We start from the raw sequence: 16,010 nt of genomic DNA, 5'->3' as shown, positions 1-16,010 counted from the left end.
TTGGGGCACGGTACGTACAGGAATGTGCACCCAAGTCTTGTCAAGTTCCGGCTTATATCTGAAGCTATTGTCTCCTTCATCTCAAAATATACTTACTCGTGTTCTTGACAATGGATATGTGACTGGAGAGGTTGCACTGGATGTATACTGTTACATATTAGGTTGGTGAAAAGTTTGAAAAAGACTTTGAAAATATTTGGTACAGACTGCGGTTTCTTTTTCTTTAATGCTTCACAATCGTTTTAAAGAACAGCTAAATCGTTTCCGGTTATTGTTTATTATTTCATTTCTTTCTCAAACATTGGAAGTGAAGCCGCTTTAATTTTAATTCTAATCAAAGGGAGGCAATTCTTGAAAACAATCAGTTGAATAAAACGGAATTAATTAATAGTGCGTTTTGTTCCTGAGTGTTCGCAATGCTGTTATTAACTGTGTATGTAAAAAGGTGAAAATTTCTGAAATCGTCAGTTTTAGTCTACAAGTGAGCTGTTTAGTAAGCATCACAATGATGAGGAATCCGAGGCAACAACAAAGAGGCATGAAATACTCAATGCCCTTTTAGAAAGTGGTCAAATGTAACATATGTTATATTTGGGATTACACTTTCTCGGTAAGTGGTTACTCTGAGGGGTCCGCAGTCTAGACTACCAGTTGTCCGACTTCCATTTTTGTGGAAGCCGCGGTGGCTGAGCGGTCTAGGCGTCTGGCTTTGTGTGCTGGCGATTAGGTGCCTGACTCTGAGGGTGTGGGTTCGAATCCCGGATGGGACTCAACCCCTCAAAAAAGTACTAAATTAGAATCTGTACTTTACCGAGAAAGTGTAATCCCAAATATAACGTGTGTAACAAAGAGGCACCTGCAACATCAGGTTAATGTACCATTTCATATAACTTGGTGTCACAAGGAAATTGAAAAATGACACAATTCTAATTTTCAAATAAATTAATACTTGGAACATTTTTTATAATTGAAATGTAACCTAATAAACTTTTTTTTTATGTTACTGTTATCTTTCTTTCATGCTATTTTTCGTCCTTTTCGAAGACAAGAATCGGAAATAAGTCATCCAATCAAATTAAACTTATACTGATGGATGCTCCGGGTAGGAGAGATTCCAGTGATGACGTCATTTCTAAAAGGAGCGAAATGGTTCATGCGTATGTGAAGACACAATGTGTTGCATACTGGAAATATGGGGATAACATCAATTAGAAGCCCACAAAACAAACAATTACAAAGACTAATTATTTTATTAAAACAAAATATATTAAATGACATGTTAAATCACTTCATACAGAAATAGTTTACATTTGTGTGTAAGTGTCCCTACTGTTGGCGTAATGGTCAAGATCACGATGATGAAATCACCACGGTATCCACAACATCAGACCCCTCTACACTGTTAAAGCATTGTACTGTGGAAACGTCGACCGCTACGATTGTTTGAGGAGTGAGTGAAAATTGTTTGACGCCGTCTTGCAGCTATGAAACGTGCATACAATATACTAGTTCGCAGACGCAACTGGTTGGTCCCGATTTGGGGCCAGAAATTGCTGTAATATATACCAGTTCTGTTCTATTATGATATACTGAATATCAACTTCATCTAGAGGCGACCATCGGGATAGGGTGGTCAGGTTCGCTAACTTGGTTGACTCATCGTATCCCAATTGTAGATCGATGCTCATGATGTTGATCACTTGATTACCTGGTCCAATCTCGATTATTTACAGACATAATGTAGCTGGAATATTGCTGAGCGCGGCCTTTACAACAAACAAACTAACCAAATTAACTTCATCTCTAAGAACCAAAATAAAATTGAGAATCAAAATTCACACCGCTTTTGGAATATCTGTCCTGTATTTCAAATCCTGTAGAAAATTATATTCACAAATTTTTCTTATAACCGGTACCGTGTGACTTGAAGGGGGTTCTCCTCAACAGACAGTACCTCCTCAAGACCCCTGAGCTTGATCTCCATAACGAGGTAACGTCATCATACATGTACAAGACGTATGATTATAAACACATGAAAAACAACAACACATTGACTGCACACTTAATCATATTTTGTTTAAATTTACATCCATAATTACTCATCGCGTTGATGCTGACGCTGGTCCCAGCAGAACCCGGATGTTGACCATTATTTAACGCTATTCTATCTGGTGAGATGGGTTTGGCTCACAGAATCTGTAATCTAAGATACAATAACGGCACGATCTGGTATGTACAATATACATTGCACCTGTATTTAATGTCATACTGCGTATAAATAGATTTCGACGTGGAGCAAGATGAGTTGCAACAACGAGAATACCTTGCATCAGCACTTTGGGTTTTTTATCAATTAACATATTCTTATGATACAGTTGAAATGTTACAGATGTTGGATGTCGAACCTGTTGAAACTCACTCCTTACCCTTGGGGCAGCGACGTCAACAACAATCCGTGTGAAGCCGGTTACGTGTGAACCTCAACATTCGGTTCACCATTTCAAAATGAAGAATTATCGCAATCATTGCTTTATTGAAGAGAGAGGCACAAAAGGCGAATCAAATCGCGCATCATGTTTTACTGATGTCCCGAGCAAGCAGGGTATCATGCAACGACATAACGTCATGGGATGTTTGAGTAAGTTTGTAAACATGCCGAAAACAGCATAAAATCAAACTACGTAAAACAAAATAACCTCTATAATCCGAACAATGTGACATTCAAATTGTTGGAGAAACGATCACTTATAGTATAATCTGTACCCCATAACACTGTGTGCAGTTTCAACCTTCTTAATCCGAACCTAAAAAAGGCATAGGTTGAGCTTTGGGAACAACGGCGTTTGGATTAAGGTTGTCCGGACAAAGGAAGTTCTGCTACTCGGGTGTCTGGGTGTTATCTTGTAAGAAGGGCTGCCATCACCCCTATCCACACCAGCAGGGTCGACATCAACGCGCCGAGACCTGAAACGGGGAGATTTACTCACTAGTTTCATCATTATTTTATATTCACAACAGGATCTTCCGGTAAGGAGAGTTTGGGGAATAACGAGGTTTTGTTTATCGTACCTGCCGCACTCTCACAGATGTAGTAGGACTTGGCGTTGCAGGGCATGTCGTTGAAGCGGCCACCAGGCAGCATGACAGCGCAGTCCTCGTTACCTCCGTAGTTGTTGGGTTCAGTGTCCCAGGGACTGCAGTCATAGAGTGAGTGAGTTGGTTGTGAGTGAGCGAGTACATAAATAGGTGGGTTGGCGAGTGGATGTGTGAGTGCGGGATAAAGAGGAGTTAGCGAGTGATTTGAGCGCCAGCGTGAACATGTGTGAGTTGGCCAGTGTCATGAATAAGTAGCACAGAGGATAAAACCAGTGTTCAACTGTTTGTTCATGTCTAACACTCACATCAAAGTCAGGTCGACCGGGTTGGCGAAGTCTGTCGCCCACATCCAGACACCCTCGTTGGCGATGTCGTTGAGCCCCGTCCACCACATCATCCCGAGGTCCGGTTGCTGTTGTAGCTGGGATATCAACCATGTCTGCAAACCAATATAGACATAGAGCCATGGCCCGGTCATCTCTTGCCGCAAAGGGTTGCTACTTCATAAACATCCTCAAGAATGCATGCCTCGTCGATTACAGTCTGTGTGTATTTCCACGACATATCGATTACAGTCTGTGTGTATTTTCACGATATATCGGTTACAGTCTGTGTGTATTTCCACGATATATCGGTTACAGTCTGTGTGTATTTCCACGATATATCGGTTACAGTCTGTGTGTATTTCCACGATATATCGGTTATAGTCTGTGTGTATTTCGATGTCGATTAAAGTGAATGTATGCACTCACCCGATGTATCGATGACAATATATTAAGTAAATATGTACTGACATGATATATTGATTGCTGTGCACGTATATCTTGAACTATTATATCGATTACAGAGCATGTATGCATTGACTCGATATAATGATTACAATGTAAAGAAGTATGTATGTACATGCTTTAAACTACAAATTGAGATCCTTGAGATACCCTTTCTTTCAACTTACATTCATTATGTCTTAGCTGGAAGTTGTTGTTTTAGAGTGCGCATATTATTTTCTGACAGATATCACTAACAATTTTCATAATTTATACTACTCTGTTTTTTCTAGAGAATCGAAACCTCGGTTATCCATACATGTTCACTCGGTAAAGGTTATATCTGACTGTATCAAGTGTAAACAACAATTATTTCGACGGAACCCCGATATCAGAACATAGTTACCGGAAGCGCCCGGATGAACAAGTTCGACTAGAGATTAGGTGATCGTTCTCACCAATTCGGGCTTGCTCTCTATGTAAAGATAGAAGGCCTGGAGCTCGCTGTCGAAGACATGTGCCAGGTCTAGACACCTCTGCTTCACCTCGCTCCACATTAGGCCCTGACTCCGGTTGGCGGAGCTGATGTAGTAGCACCCTGACTGTTGGAACGTCGCCCACCCTGTCGCACACGCTGCCCCCGGGTCCTTGGTGTATTTACAGATGAAGCCGGCCCTGGTGTTGCAGCTGGCGTCACTGAAGGAGCCGTCACTCATCATCTTCGTACAGTCCTGGTTGTTGGCGTTGTCCGGCTCGCTGTCCCACTGACTGAAAGTTTAGCATTGAGAGAAAACATAGAGTTTGGTTTGGATTGTGTCACTAACCCAGTACCCTGTGTGTAATGTGATGACGAACAACACGCAGAAGGGGGTAGAACGTATATATAGTTCTAACTGTTGAAACTTTTACCGTGAGAATACGCTGAGTCGGCTGAGATTAATCGGCAAATCAAATCCTTGTCGATATTAGCTGCCTCATGGGGATAGGGCGGTGACAATGGCAGCTCGACATGAAGTAGAGGGTAACGTCCTCGTAACCCTCCGGGGCCTCGGCTCCATTATTTTTCGGGAATGGAGAGTTACGAGGATATTACCCTACTTAAATTACATTCAAAGTATTGGTAATTTTATAAGCCAAATGTAATGCAAAGAGTACGAACTATCAAGGTCTTACAATTGAAACTGGTACACATCGCTTCATTCCTGAAAAATAATGGAGCGAGCAGACAATGGAATGACGTCACAAATCTAATTTAATACCACTGCATCAACAGTACCGTAGGGTGTCAGCTACACTTTGTTCATGCTCCAAGCTTGCTTGTATAGGTGAAAACCTTTCACCATGATCAGATAACTGGTTTCTGGATCGTCCCTTGGACTCTCCGGGTATATGTTGCCTGGATTATCTTCACTGTAACTCGCAGTCAGGGTTAAACAAGTCGTGCACGGATTCGAACTGACTCACAACCAAACGCATGTATGTGTGTGTGCGTGCGTACGTGAGATCATTCCTCGCTGATATGGTTGACAACATGTCTTCGTCTCCCGACTGCGTGCATACATGTTCCTGATGGCAGTCTCTGCTGTACTATCTGGGCCCCTTCCTCAAAGCGATCGTAGCGTTACGACAGTCACAAGTCTATGTTAAAGTATGGGAGTTACGATCAAATTAGCGCTACGATTGCTTTGAGGAACAGACATCCATCATATAGCTGGAATATTGCTGAGTATGGTGCTAAATAACGTGATACAAACTACACGTACATGTATGAACATACCAGGACAAGCCATCATCGCGGGGTTGTCCAAACACCTTTGGGCTACAGGATAACTTACATAAGCGAGTTGTTTGGGGCGGTACCATCGGCCCACTTGAAATCTCCCTCCTTGGCCTGGTCGTTGAGCCCTGTCCAGTAGCCACGCCCCCCGGTCAGATACATGTGATCAAACCAGTACTGCAGAAAATACATGATACTGTACCAACACTAAATTCCAGGCGATCTGTAGCACCAAATGGATGATGCCGACCAACACTGACACAAATCTGTAAATCTGACTGACCCATCCGTCTGAGGCACAGCGAGGTAGGTAAGGTTTTAGGCTGACCCTGGGCCTGAAAAAGCCTAACTATCTGTCCAATACTTAGACTTGCACAAGGTAACAATTATTAGTGCTGAGCCGTTTGTGTCGTGTAAATGACAATATTCACATACAGGAGTGATGACTTTATTCAAAATACTTCTAAATCTATATGCAGTCAAGCCACAATGGCCTATATGAATACACAATGCCATTTAGAAAGTGGTCAAATGTAACATATGTTATATTTGGGATTACACTTCCTCAGTAAAGTACAGATTCTAGTACTTTTGTTGGGTTGTTTCCCATCCGGGAATCGAACCCACACCCTCATATTCAGGCACCTAATTGCCTTTTTTGTGGAAGCCACGTTGGCTGAGTGGGTTAGATGGCTGACTTTGTGTGCTGGAGATTAGGTGCCTGAATATGAGGGTGTAGGTTCGAATCCCGGATGGGAAACAACCCAACAAAAGTACTAGAATCTGTACTTTACTTCCAAATCTATATGCAGTCAAGCCACAATGGCCCATATGAATACACAATGCCATTTAGAAAGTGGTCAAATGTAACATATGTTATATTTGGGATTACACTTCCTCAGTAAAGTACAGATTCTAGTACTTTTGTTGGGTTGTTTCCCATCCGGGATTCGAACCCACACCCTCATATTCAGGCACCTAATTGCCTTTTTTGTGGAAGCCTCGTTGGCTGAGTGGGTTAGATGGCTGACTTTGTGTGCTGGAGATTAGGTGCCTGAATATGAGGGTGTAGGTTCGAATCCCGGATGGCACCCAACCCAACAAAAGTACTAGAATCTGTACTGAGAAAGTGTAATCCCAAATATAACATATGTTACACAATGACCTAGCCTGAGGCGAGTCAAAACAACTTTGAAAATATAATTGTGGCTCATCGTTCCCTACTGATGTAGTGTTTAATGGCCTTCCTGAATGCATGTCTCTCACCTTCTCATCCACGTCGTCGACCTTCAGCAGATGACCTTTCCCGTTCTTGCAAAACGTCTGGGCATCGGCCCACGTAGCTTTTTGTTTGGTTTTGTAGTAGATAGCAATGTTTACCTCCCCGAATCCAGTGGTCAGCGCACCCCAGATCTTTCGATTCTGCAGAAAACATTCGGCATTTGGGAAACCATAACATACTACTGCGGTGGTCATCCCAACCACATTGCAAACATCATCATCATCCGACTTTACGATTCAGCCGACCACGATTCAAGACTAATATGTCCTGCTACTGTACATTGGCATCTTGTATGTGTAATGTTCAGTACTTACTGTGTACAGCTGAGGTTTCACATATATACCCTGCTCTGGCTGAACACTTAACGTCGTCAACGACTCCGCCGGTGTACATGAGGCCACAATTCTGGCTGCGGTCGCCGCTCGGGGCGGAATCCCAGGGCCTATACAACAATTCTTGAATTAATCTTCAGGAACATGTATATGTACCGAAACGTGTTCACACAAACACGGGAAGCAGTAATTGTAGGGAATCTGTATCAGAAAATATATAAACAGAAGAAATATCTGACGTCATCTCTTGTTTCATGGAGTATGGAATCGCGGATTTGAAAGGTTCGAATGATGAATGTTATAATGATGCTTTGGGTGGCTCTACATTGCTCGTGTATTTTCATAAACACTTCATATAAACATGTAGCTCATCAAAAGTACACATTTGCATATGCTATTTTCTTCTTCTATCTTCTGAAATAGATCTTTACAAACATTACGATAACCTGTCTCTACCACTTCTACGTCCAAAAGGTAGCCTGGTGGTGAAACCGTTCGCTCGTCACGCCGAAGACCCGGGTTCGATTCCCAACATGGGTGCAATGTGTGAAGCCCATTTCTAGTGTCTCCGGTCGCGATATTGCTGGAATATTGCTAAAAGCGTCGTAAACCCATACTCACTCACTCGATGACACCTCTACCTCCAAACTTTTACATCCAACATATCAAGATGTCATACCTGCATTTTCCTTCTGAAAATAACCAAAACACCTACGTGGATCGTCCTTCCGTTCATCATTGTAGTGAACTTACTACCAATAGGTCCTGATTTCACTACTCATCGCCTCATGATACCGTCAATAAAACTATCCATTAAGTGGTACATACTCTATACAAGAAGCAATGTCCCTTTGGTTGTGGTTCTTAGAATAGAATAACAAAATTAATTCACCATGAAAATACAAACCGTAATACATTCGTAACCTAATATTGAATTACTTAATTATTATCCGATTCGTTTACTAGTCTGCCTGATGAATTCACAGCTGGTTTGTGGTTGTTGCCGAACTTGGAAGTCTTCCAGCTATGTCACGGCTAAGCTGGGCCCCGCAAAGGGAGCCGAGAACCAGCTTATGTCACGGCAGGTGGTATTGTACTAGCTTCTTGTACTTGTACTTGTTGTACAGTTGTATAACATGGTGTGGTTATTATGACTTGTAACCTCTGATTGACCAATGGGAATTGAGTATTATCTTACCTTCATGTAAAATAATTTAATTTCATTTCATTGTTTACATAGGTTGTACGGCTCCACGTGCTGTCCTCGAAGCCGACGGAGAGCGAACGATGCAACCAGTTTGATATCTAAATATGTACTGTCATAAACCTTACTGTCGTAGTTGTGGAAGAATATATAAGTAACAATGTAAAACATTGTGAAGAGCGCGCCGGAAAGCTTGCGTTAGGCAAGTCTCTCCTTATTATGTATATGCGCGTTTGTTTACAAACAAGAGAAAAGTCCGGTCACGTAATATGCAAATTAGCCTGTGGCAGTGATGTTATGCTAAGTCATCACTGCGCCGGAGTGTGTTCAACTTGTACAGATTTATTTTACCGACTTTCACTACTTTATTTACGCTATTTAATACATTGAGTGGTTTGCACACTCAGCTTAAACATAATGAATTTTTTATAGCAGTTTTATGCTAGTCGGAATATGCTTCACTGATGTTAAAAATCCAGTCGAGAGGCAGACGCCATTTTGTTTGCATGTCATATAGTCGGTAGCGATCTTTACCATAAAATAAAATGATATTTTGTACATTTAACATGGCGGTAAGATAAATACGTTGTATGCTTCTCCCTCGGGTAATACGGTCTGATGTACGCCTTTTTGTAGGAGTGTCATCCCTCGCCTACCGGCTCGGGTGACCGTACATCAGACCGTATTACCCTCGAGAGAAGCATACAACTTATATTGTTCAAGCCAATGTAGTAATGTTGCACTCACGTGTAGGATGAGTTCCAAGAGGATCCATCAGACCAGACATACATAGACTCAGCCTGTTGGTCATTGAGGCCAGTCCACCACTTCAGTGTCATGCCTGCATTCGACAGATCAGGTAGTTCTTCGTTGAAGTATCTCTAGAAGATGAAGTGAGAACTGAGATGCGGGAATCAGTTTAAATCTATAAACAACATGGTCGACCTAAGTTTTACTGTCAGTAAATGGAAAACATGAAACGAAGGAGGGATTAGATTATTTCGCTCCCCTGTGGCTAACGTTTTAACACTTTTTAAACATATGTTGTTTATTGTTTTTGCTGCGGCAATATGGTAGTTCAGAGACTAATTCGATTCGGCAAATCCGTTGTCCAGTAGACTGTTTCTCCATAGTAAATAATAATACAGCTATAATGTTTACACAAGTTGGGCACGGATTATCAACGATCTCAATCTCCCAGGCACGATGACACACGATTACCAGTGTCTCCGTTCAGCTATTGTAGTAGGTGGAACTCAGTAACGTCACCTATCAGTAGAAGACCATTATACAGTCTTTCCACAAAGATAATTATCAGGACATTGTTTAACAACTAGGTTATGTCGGTACAGGGACAAGGTTAAAAAATGTTCGTCTTGATCAGTCTTATATCCCAGAGATTCCGCATACTGTTGGCGGAAGAAATTTATGTTTTATTTTCTTTGACTAATGATTTGGAAAACCGACATACTAAGACACAAGTGCACGTCCTTGGTCCTGATCCAGAAAGCGTTCAAAGCGCTACGACCTTCCTTATCCAATATAGATAAAATATAGAGTTACGACCACAGGCCCTCGTGCCTCTGCGAAGATTAACGATTAATTTTTTATTTTTGAGATGACCCCCGACTCGAAATGCTACACAGTACAATACATTATGACATAATGCATTGTACTGTGGAGCATTTCGAGTCGGGGGTCATCTCAAATGTTTTATGTTTTTTTAACATCTTTAATCCTCGCAAAGACACGAGGGCCTGTGGTTACGACAGGTCGTAACGTTACGAACGCTTTGTAGATAGGGACCCTGATTCGGTGTTGCAAAAACCAATATTTGATGTTTCCATATTTCCAACACTCACGAACTCGTCAGCTGAAGCTATAGACAAAAGATCCATGTTTGCCGCCACACCCTTGGGTTTCAAGCCCTGGCATTTTGTCCTAGCGTCGCTCCAGGAAAGGCGGTCACTAGTGTCGGAGGGGTTGCTGATGAAGTAGCAGGCGTAGTCCAGGAACACCCAGCGTTCGTCATCGGCAGGCGTGGGGCATGGCTCGCCTGACAGAGACAGCCAACAATCACATGCTTCTCAGTATCAGACTTCTTCCAATTTGATGTACACCATATGGTGTGAACAACTATGTAAAGTACCATACGTCTTCCCCTAGGGTACACATCCAGTGAGAATCGGACCCAGTATCATACGTCTTCCCCTAGGGTACACATCCAGTGAGAATCGGACCCAGTATCATACGTCTTCCCCTAGGGTCCCAGTGAGAATCGGACCCGTATGGCCACATTGAGAATCGGACCCGTATGGCCACATTGCCAAGCATGGAAAACTTCAAATGTACTTTTCTTTGTCTGTTAGTCTATTACCAAGCTGCATCATTGTAGCCCACCCATCCAAATCTCACTCACTCACTCACTCACTCACTCACTCACTCACTCCACAAGGAAGGGGTTGGGGAATAGGGGTGGAGTTGAAGTATTCGTACTTTTAGTCCGTTGTACTTTACAGATGTACCCGTACTGTTCCCGACAGGCGTCGTCGCTGAACTTGCCGTACTCGTTGATGGCGCAGCAGTCTTCGTTCTCGTAGTTGTCGGGTTCAAGGTTCCACTGGCTTTAACAGACACAGACATAACTTCGACACCTCACCCTGAACTTGAAACTATGGTTATCAACTCATATGTACATTTAAGAACTGTTATTCCGGGACTCCCTGTTATCGCGGCACGTGAAAACATCGGCAAAGCGGAAATACCACGCCCCGCATCGGCTGTTTACATATGCAAATTACGTAAAATAAATTAATCGCTCTTGAAAAAGTAATTTATTCCATTGGAATATTATGTCTAATCGTAGAAATATTAAAGTATTCATCTTTGCAGTAACTTCCGGAACATTTTGAAACTAGTATGACCCCTACCTCCATTGCATCTTGTACAAATCAAAACTTACTTCGCCAAGAGTAATCCTGCGACAATTAACTACAAGGTCATTTGCATATTTTCCCTCCTAAACCTACAAGTGGAAGTGACGTATTGTGCAACTTCACCCTGCACATGGCAAAAAAATTGTAATGGTACGTTTTAAGGCGGCCAAAAATTATTTTTTTACGATATTGTTACCTTGCATCCAAATGAAATAAAGTTTTAGATGATTTTGTTAAAAACATGATGATATTACTAATCTTAATGAAATTGCTAAATAATATTTAATATCAAACCTATTTAGATTCATTACTTATCTTACGTAAACGTTTGACAATGACATTTGCTTGTACTGCGTGCTATAGTAAGAAAATAGCAATAACGCGATAACAGAGAGTTGCTTCAATTTCTGGGTCAAACGAGGCAATCGGGATTGCCGCGATCGTATTGAACGAGTTGCGACTATGTGTCACATTGTTTGCGACAGAAATGAAGATTAAACATCAGTCAACTGAAAATATATATAAAATGCCAAATGTCAGTGGGAGGTCATAATCCCGATAGGGACAACTTTCACTACTGCGATAATAGAGGGTCCCATGATACAAGTTGTACCGCCTCTATGTCATCTCGAACGACTATGTAATTGATAATAATGTGCGTTCAGCATGTTCATTTACTGTACACTTGCAGCATATAAATCACAAACTACCTCGCAAAAGAAAGTTTTCACTTTTAAAGTAATTGTATAAACAACAAAAACGCTGATACAGGTTTGAACCCAAGCAGAAAACATTCGTCAAAACGCAACATGATCCCGATAACAACGCATTCGTAACTACTCGCCTCTTTCCGTGATCCGGCTTGCCGGAATGACACGAGTAGTTACGACTGGATAACAACGCAGCAGTCAGAAAACATCGAACGAATCGTGCAAGTCCAGCATTACAATGAATTTTCAGTCAAATTATTGGAAAATGATTTCTGTTTGTAAAATAATTATCATAAATCTCAAATACGTCTTTCTTTCTATTTTTGGTCGGTGTTTACTTTCCTTTGCCCGGTAGCTCATATTCTTTCACCCGTGCGTTCGTCCAATTGTTATGAAGTTATGCTTCTACCCTTTAACTTCTTAGGACCGCCTCCGTGGTGTAGTGCTTAGAGCGTCCGCCCGGAGAGCGGAAGGTCGATGGTTTGATCCCCGACCGCGTCATACCAAAAGATGTTAAAATATGGTACTTGTTGGTCCCTGCCTGACGCTCGGCATTAATGGGTACAACAAGGACTGGTCGGCTCGGAGTCAGTATAATGTGTCTGAGTGGGGTATTCATGCTTCACTGCGGCATGGTATCTCAGTGAGCTAGCACTATAAAACCAGCTTAAGACTGGGCTAGTACAAGCAGCCGCACATACACATACATACGCATGCACGTCGTCATATGAGCGAAATATTCTCAAGTACGACCTAAAACCCAATTTCACCTCACCTCACCTTTAACTTCTTAATTATGTAATCAACCAGTCTTTAAATTGTCTCATAGGAACGCATGATATTGACAGCAGCAACAGATAAACTTGTGATTGCTGAATCAATATCCATCATACATCTCATTAAATCCCTGATATCCCTTAAAATGTACCCCTGGAAAAGGTTTAGCACACCTGAGGTAATGAGTATAACGCCATATTAATATCAACTGAAGACTTCATAAGGAAGTTACCATTTATGTTCGACGTCAGAACTCAAGTACAGTACAGCATGCCACCCCAACATTCATTACGCTATGTGCAGGCACCATATTTGGGTGTTCTTCTGTCCTACAGTGTTTACATGGAGGGGCTGGACCGACATTCAGATGACTCAGATTGTCATTTGTATCCTGCAATCTAACTCGTCGTATGAACTCTGCAACCCTCTACATAAAAGAATTATTCTTTTGGAGTGAAAACAGCACACGTGGTTAATTAAAAGCTACTGTCGGCTGACAATGGTAAGTGTTTCATATTGTCAATGTTTTTCTTACAAATCACATTCATCGTTAGAGCCTATTTTGTCGGTTGTCTCCAGCATTTCGTTAATCATGTACTTAACCCTTTTCCAGGTGTACATTATGCTCTCTGCACCTTGGGCAACACTTGGATAGATACTCGTTGTATTAGCCCCTAATGCTGCTAACAATTACTGACATGCCGTCGATGCTGACGGTAGAGTCCAGCCACTCCCACTGCACGTCGTCCACGCTGTAGGAGAGACCCACCCACCATCCGTCAGTCTTCGCCTCCCCTGTCTGCACGTCCACCCAGTCCTGCACACAAAACGTACAAAGTGACAGTGCCTTCTCTACCTGGTGTGAACATTCCACATGGTCAAAACTTGACGTGCCCTTGCATGTGTTTGTGACGGTTCCGCCATTATGGCACGACCCTTTACCGAACACCTTGTATCATCGCTATTTACTGGAGATTTATGACACATATTTATGGTCGGGAGCGTCCACGTTGGTAACGTTCAGGTGTGAGTACTCACCTGTTCTTTGGCAGAGTTGATCACCATCAGATCTGCCCCCCGAGACTGGCACTCTAGTCGGGCGCCAGCCCACGTGACCTGGTCAGCAACTGTCCAGTAGTAACAGCTGTTGTCCGCTTTCAACCAATTCGTGCGGCATGATATGTCAACTTTCTGGGAGTTTGATGACGTCACTGGTAGGCCTGTGCCAACAATATATGGTAAATATTAGGGCCAAACCCAATATATTGGTAACATGATCTATATATCAAATTAAAGTTAAAAGATGTGGAAATATTCGCGTGGACACTTTCTGGTAAAACCGGATTTGGGGTCAAAAACACTAAAAATCATAATTTTCCAAATATCTTTATTAATGTTCACATTCAAACAAATTCACCATCAAATGAAAGGTTGTTCTCTGTACAATAGAAAAATAATAGTTTTGCAATATTTAGGCATAAAATTTTCATTGCATGATTAAAATTTGGGTAAATAATAATTTTCCCTCCTTTGTCAGCATATAAAATGGTTCGCAAAAACATGTCGGTAAATAATGCACCCTCAATTTAACCCCTCACGTGGTTCCGTCTTGCACTAGCCAAAAAAACTTAATCCAACAGTCACCTTTATCATATTATCATCAGGTAGTTGGTTGGCCTACTGGTTACATCTTAACTTAGTCACGCCGAAGACCCAGGTTCGATTCTTGTTATGGATACAATGTGTGAAGCCAATTATTGTAATTGTGTTGCTGGAATGCTGCTTAAAGCGAGGAGACATTTAACTAGTGAAGTTACTCCTTTATCCCGAGGTCACTGAAGATGGAGTTGAAGCTGCTGCACAAGGCTGAGAGTAATCATTCCGAACCCACGATCACTGGCTCCTGGCACACTAAAGGGGTGCTACTACACAGTGAATTGAGATACCGAGGAAGAACTCGTTCAGTAGATTATATAACGGCATCAAATACACCTTCTATGTAATATGTGCTAACGAATTCACAGAACGATGCTTCGTGGGAAGATGCCAGTTTGGGCATATGTTATACCATGGAGACTATATAACGTTGTAGATTATCCCTGGTTATACCATACCTGTATACACGAGAAGAAAACACGCTGTAACCAGTAGAAGATTCAGACTACTTCCCATCTCGTTGGTCTAAATAGAAAATATATGTAATCAGAACACACGTGGTACAGGTAGAGAATTAGATCATACTTAAAGTTTTTTTAGGTTTCACTCTTTTATGAACATGTTAAAATATCATCTATTATCTTACCTCACACATATATATCGTTTTCTGATTGGCTGAGCCAATCAATGTACCCCGCTTACCATCCTCGATAATCTCCCGGGTATGTATACCCTGGAGATTATCGAGGATGCCGCTAGACGCGAGTAACATTTTCTATGTTACCCGCTGGAAATGCCGAACTGTGGGAATTCGTTTGGTACTTCGTGCTTGTAGTGTTTTGCCCGTTGCCTAACTCCGGTACTTCGTATTTATGATCCAATACCCGTCCTTCAAACAGTTCAAAATTAACATTGAAGTGTTCCGTAAGATGAATACGTTGTTCACTGCTCCCTCGGGGACCATGGGTTGATGTACCCTCTATGTTTGTTTATGTTCCCCTCGCCCTTCGGGCTCAGGGAACATAAACAAACATAGAGAGTACATCAACCCATGTCCCCCTCGTGACCAGTGAACAACTTATAATATAACCTACATTCTGAACCCTGGTCGGGGGTCTTCACCCGGAACCTACATTCAGAACCTTCATCGGAGACCTTCACTCGGAACCTACATTCAGAACCTTAATCGGAATATACATTTAGAGCCCTATTTGCAAACCTGTTTTCGAATCAACATTTGGAATCATTATTTCTTACTGGTGTTCGAGTTGTTCAAAAGGCAGTGACACAGTTCACCCTATGATAGCACTATCAGATAAGTTTGTCAGGTTCGTCACAATACAGCGGTCAACATTGTGAGAATGGTTTTACTTAAACCCACAGCAGTATGGTCAATACACCTTAAAAGTAAAAACAATCAACGCCCTGTTAACTATTTTAAATCCTTAATTGATTAAAATTATTAGAAAATCT

At 41.8% G+C, this 16,010-nt stretch overlaps 1 protein-coding gene across 1 annotated transcript; it reads right to left on the bottom strand.

Moving 5' to 3' along the window:
• Positions 1 to 1,231: 1,231 nt before the first annotated feature.
• On the bottom strand, positions 1,232 to 15,789 carry LOC124274347 (macrophage mannose receptor 1-like). The gene is given in 15 exon segments (XM_046709711.1): positions 1,232 to 2,964; positions 3,070 to 3,194; positions 3,402 to 3,535; positions 4,322 to 4,631; positions 5,699 to 5,817; positions 6,907 to 7,056; positions 7,058 to 7,062; positions 7,237 to 7,364; positions 9,206 to 9,339; positions 10,321 to 10,514; positions 10,955 to 11,082; positions 13,580 to 13,698; positions 13,920 to 14,101; positions 14,996 to 15,062; positions 15,757 to 15,789. Coding segments are annotated over 15 exon segments (1,881 nt in total). The 5' UTR covers positions 15,775 to 15,789; the 3' UTR covers positions 1,232 to 2,896.
• Positions 15,790 to 16,010: the final 221 nt, after the last annotated feature.

Source organism: Haliotis rubra, unplaced genomic scaffold (assembly GCF_003918875.1).
Source record: "Haliotis rubra isolate DU_JTF1 unplaced genomic scaffold, ASM391887v1 Scf19, whole genome shotgun sequence".
Lineage (NCBI taxonomy): Eukaryota > Metazoa > Mollusca > Gastropoda > Lepetellida > Haliotidae > Haliotis > Haliotis rubra.
Note: the sequence above shows the minus strand (reverse complement) of the source record. Positions and strands in the feature narration are given on the sequence as shown.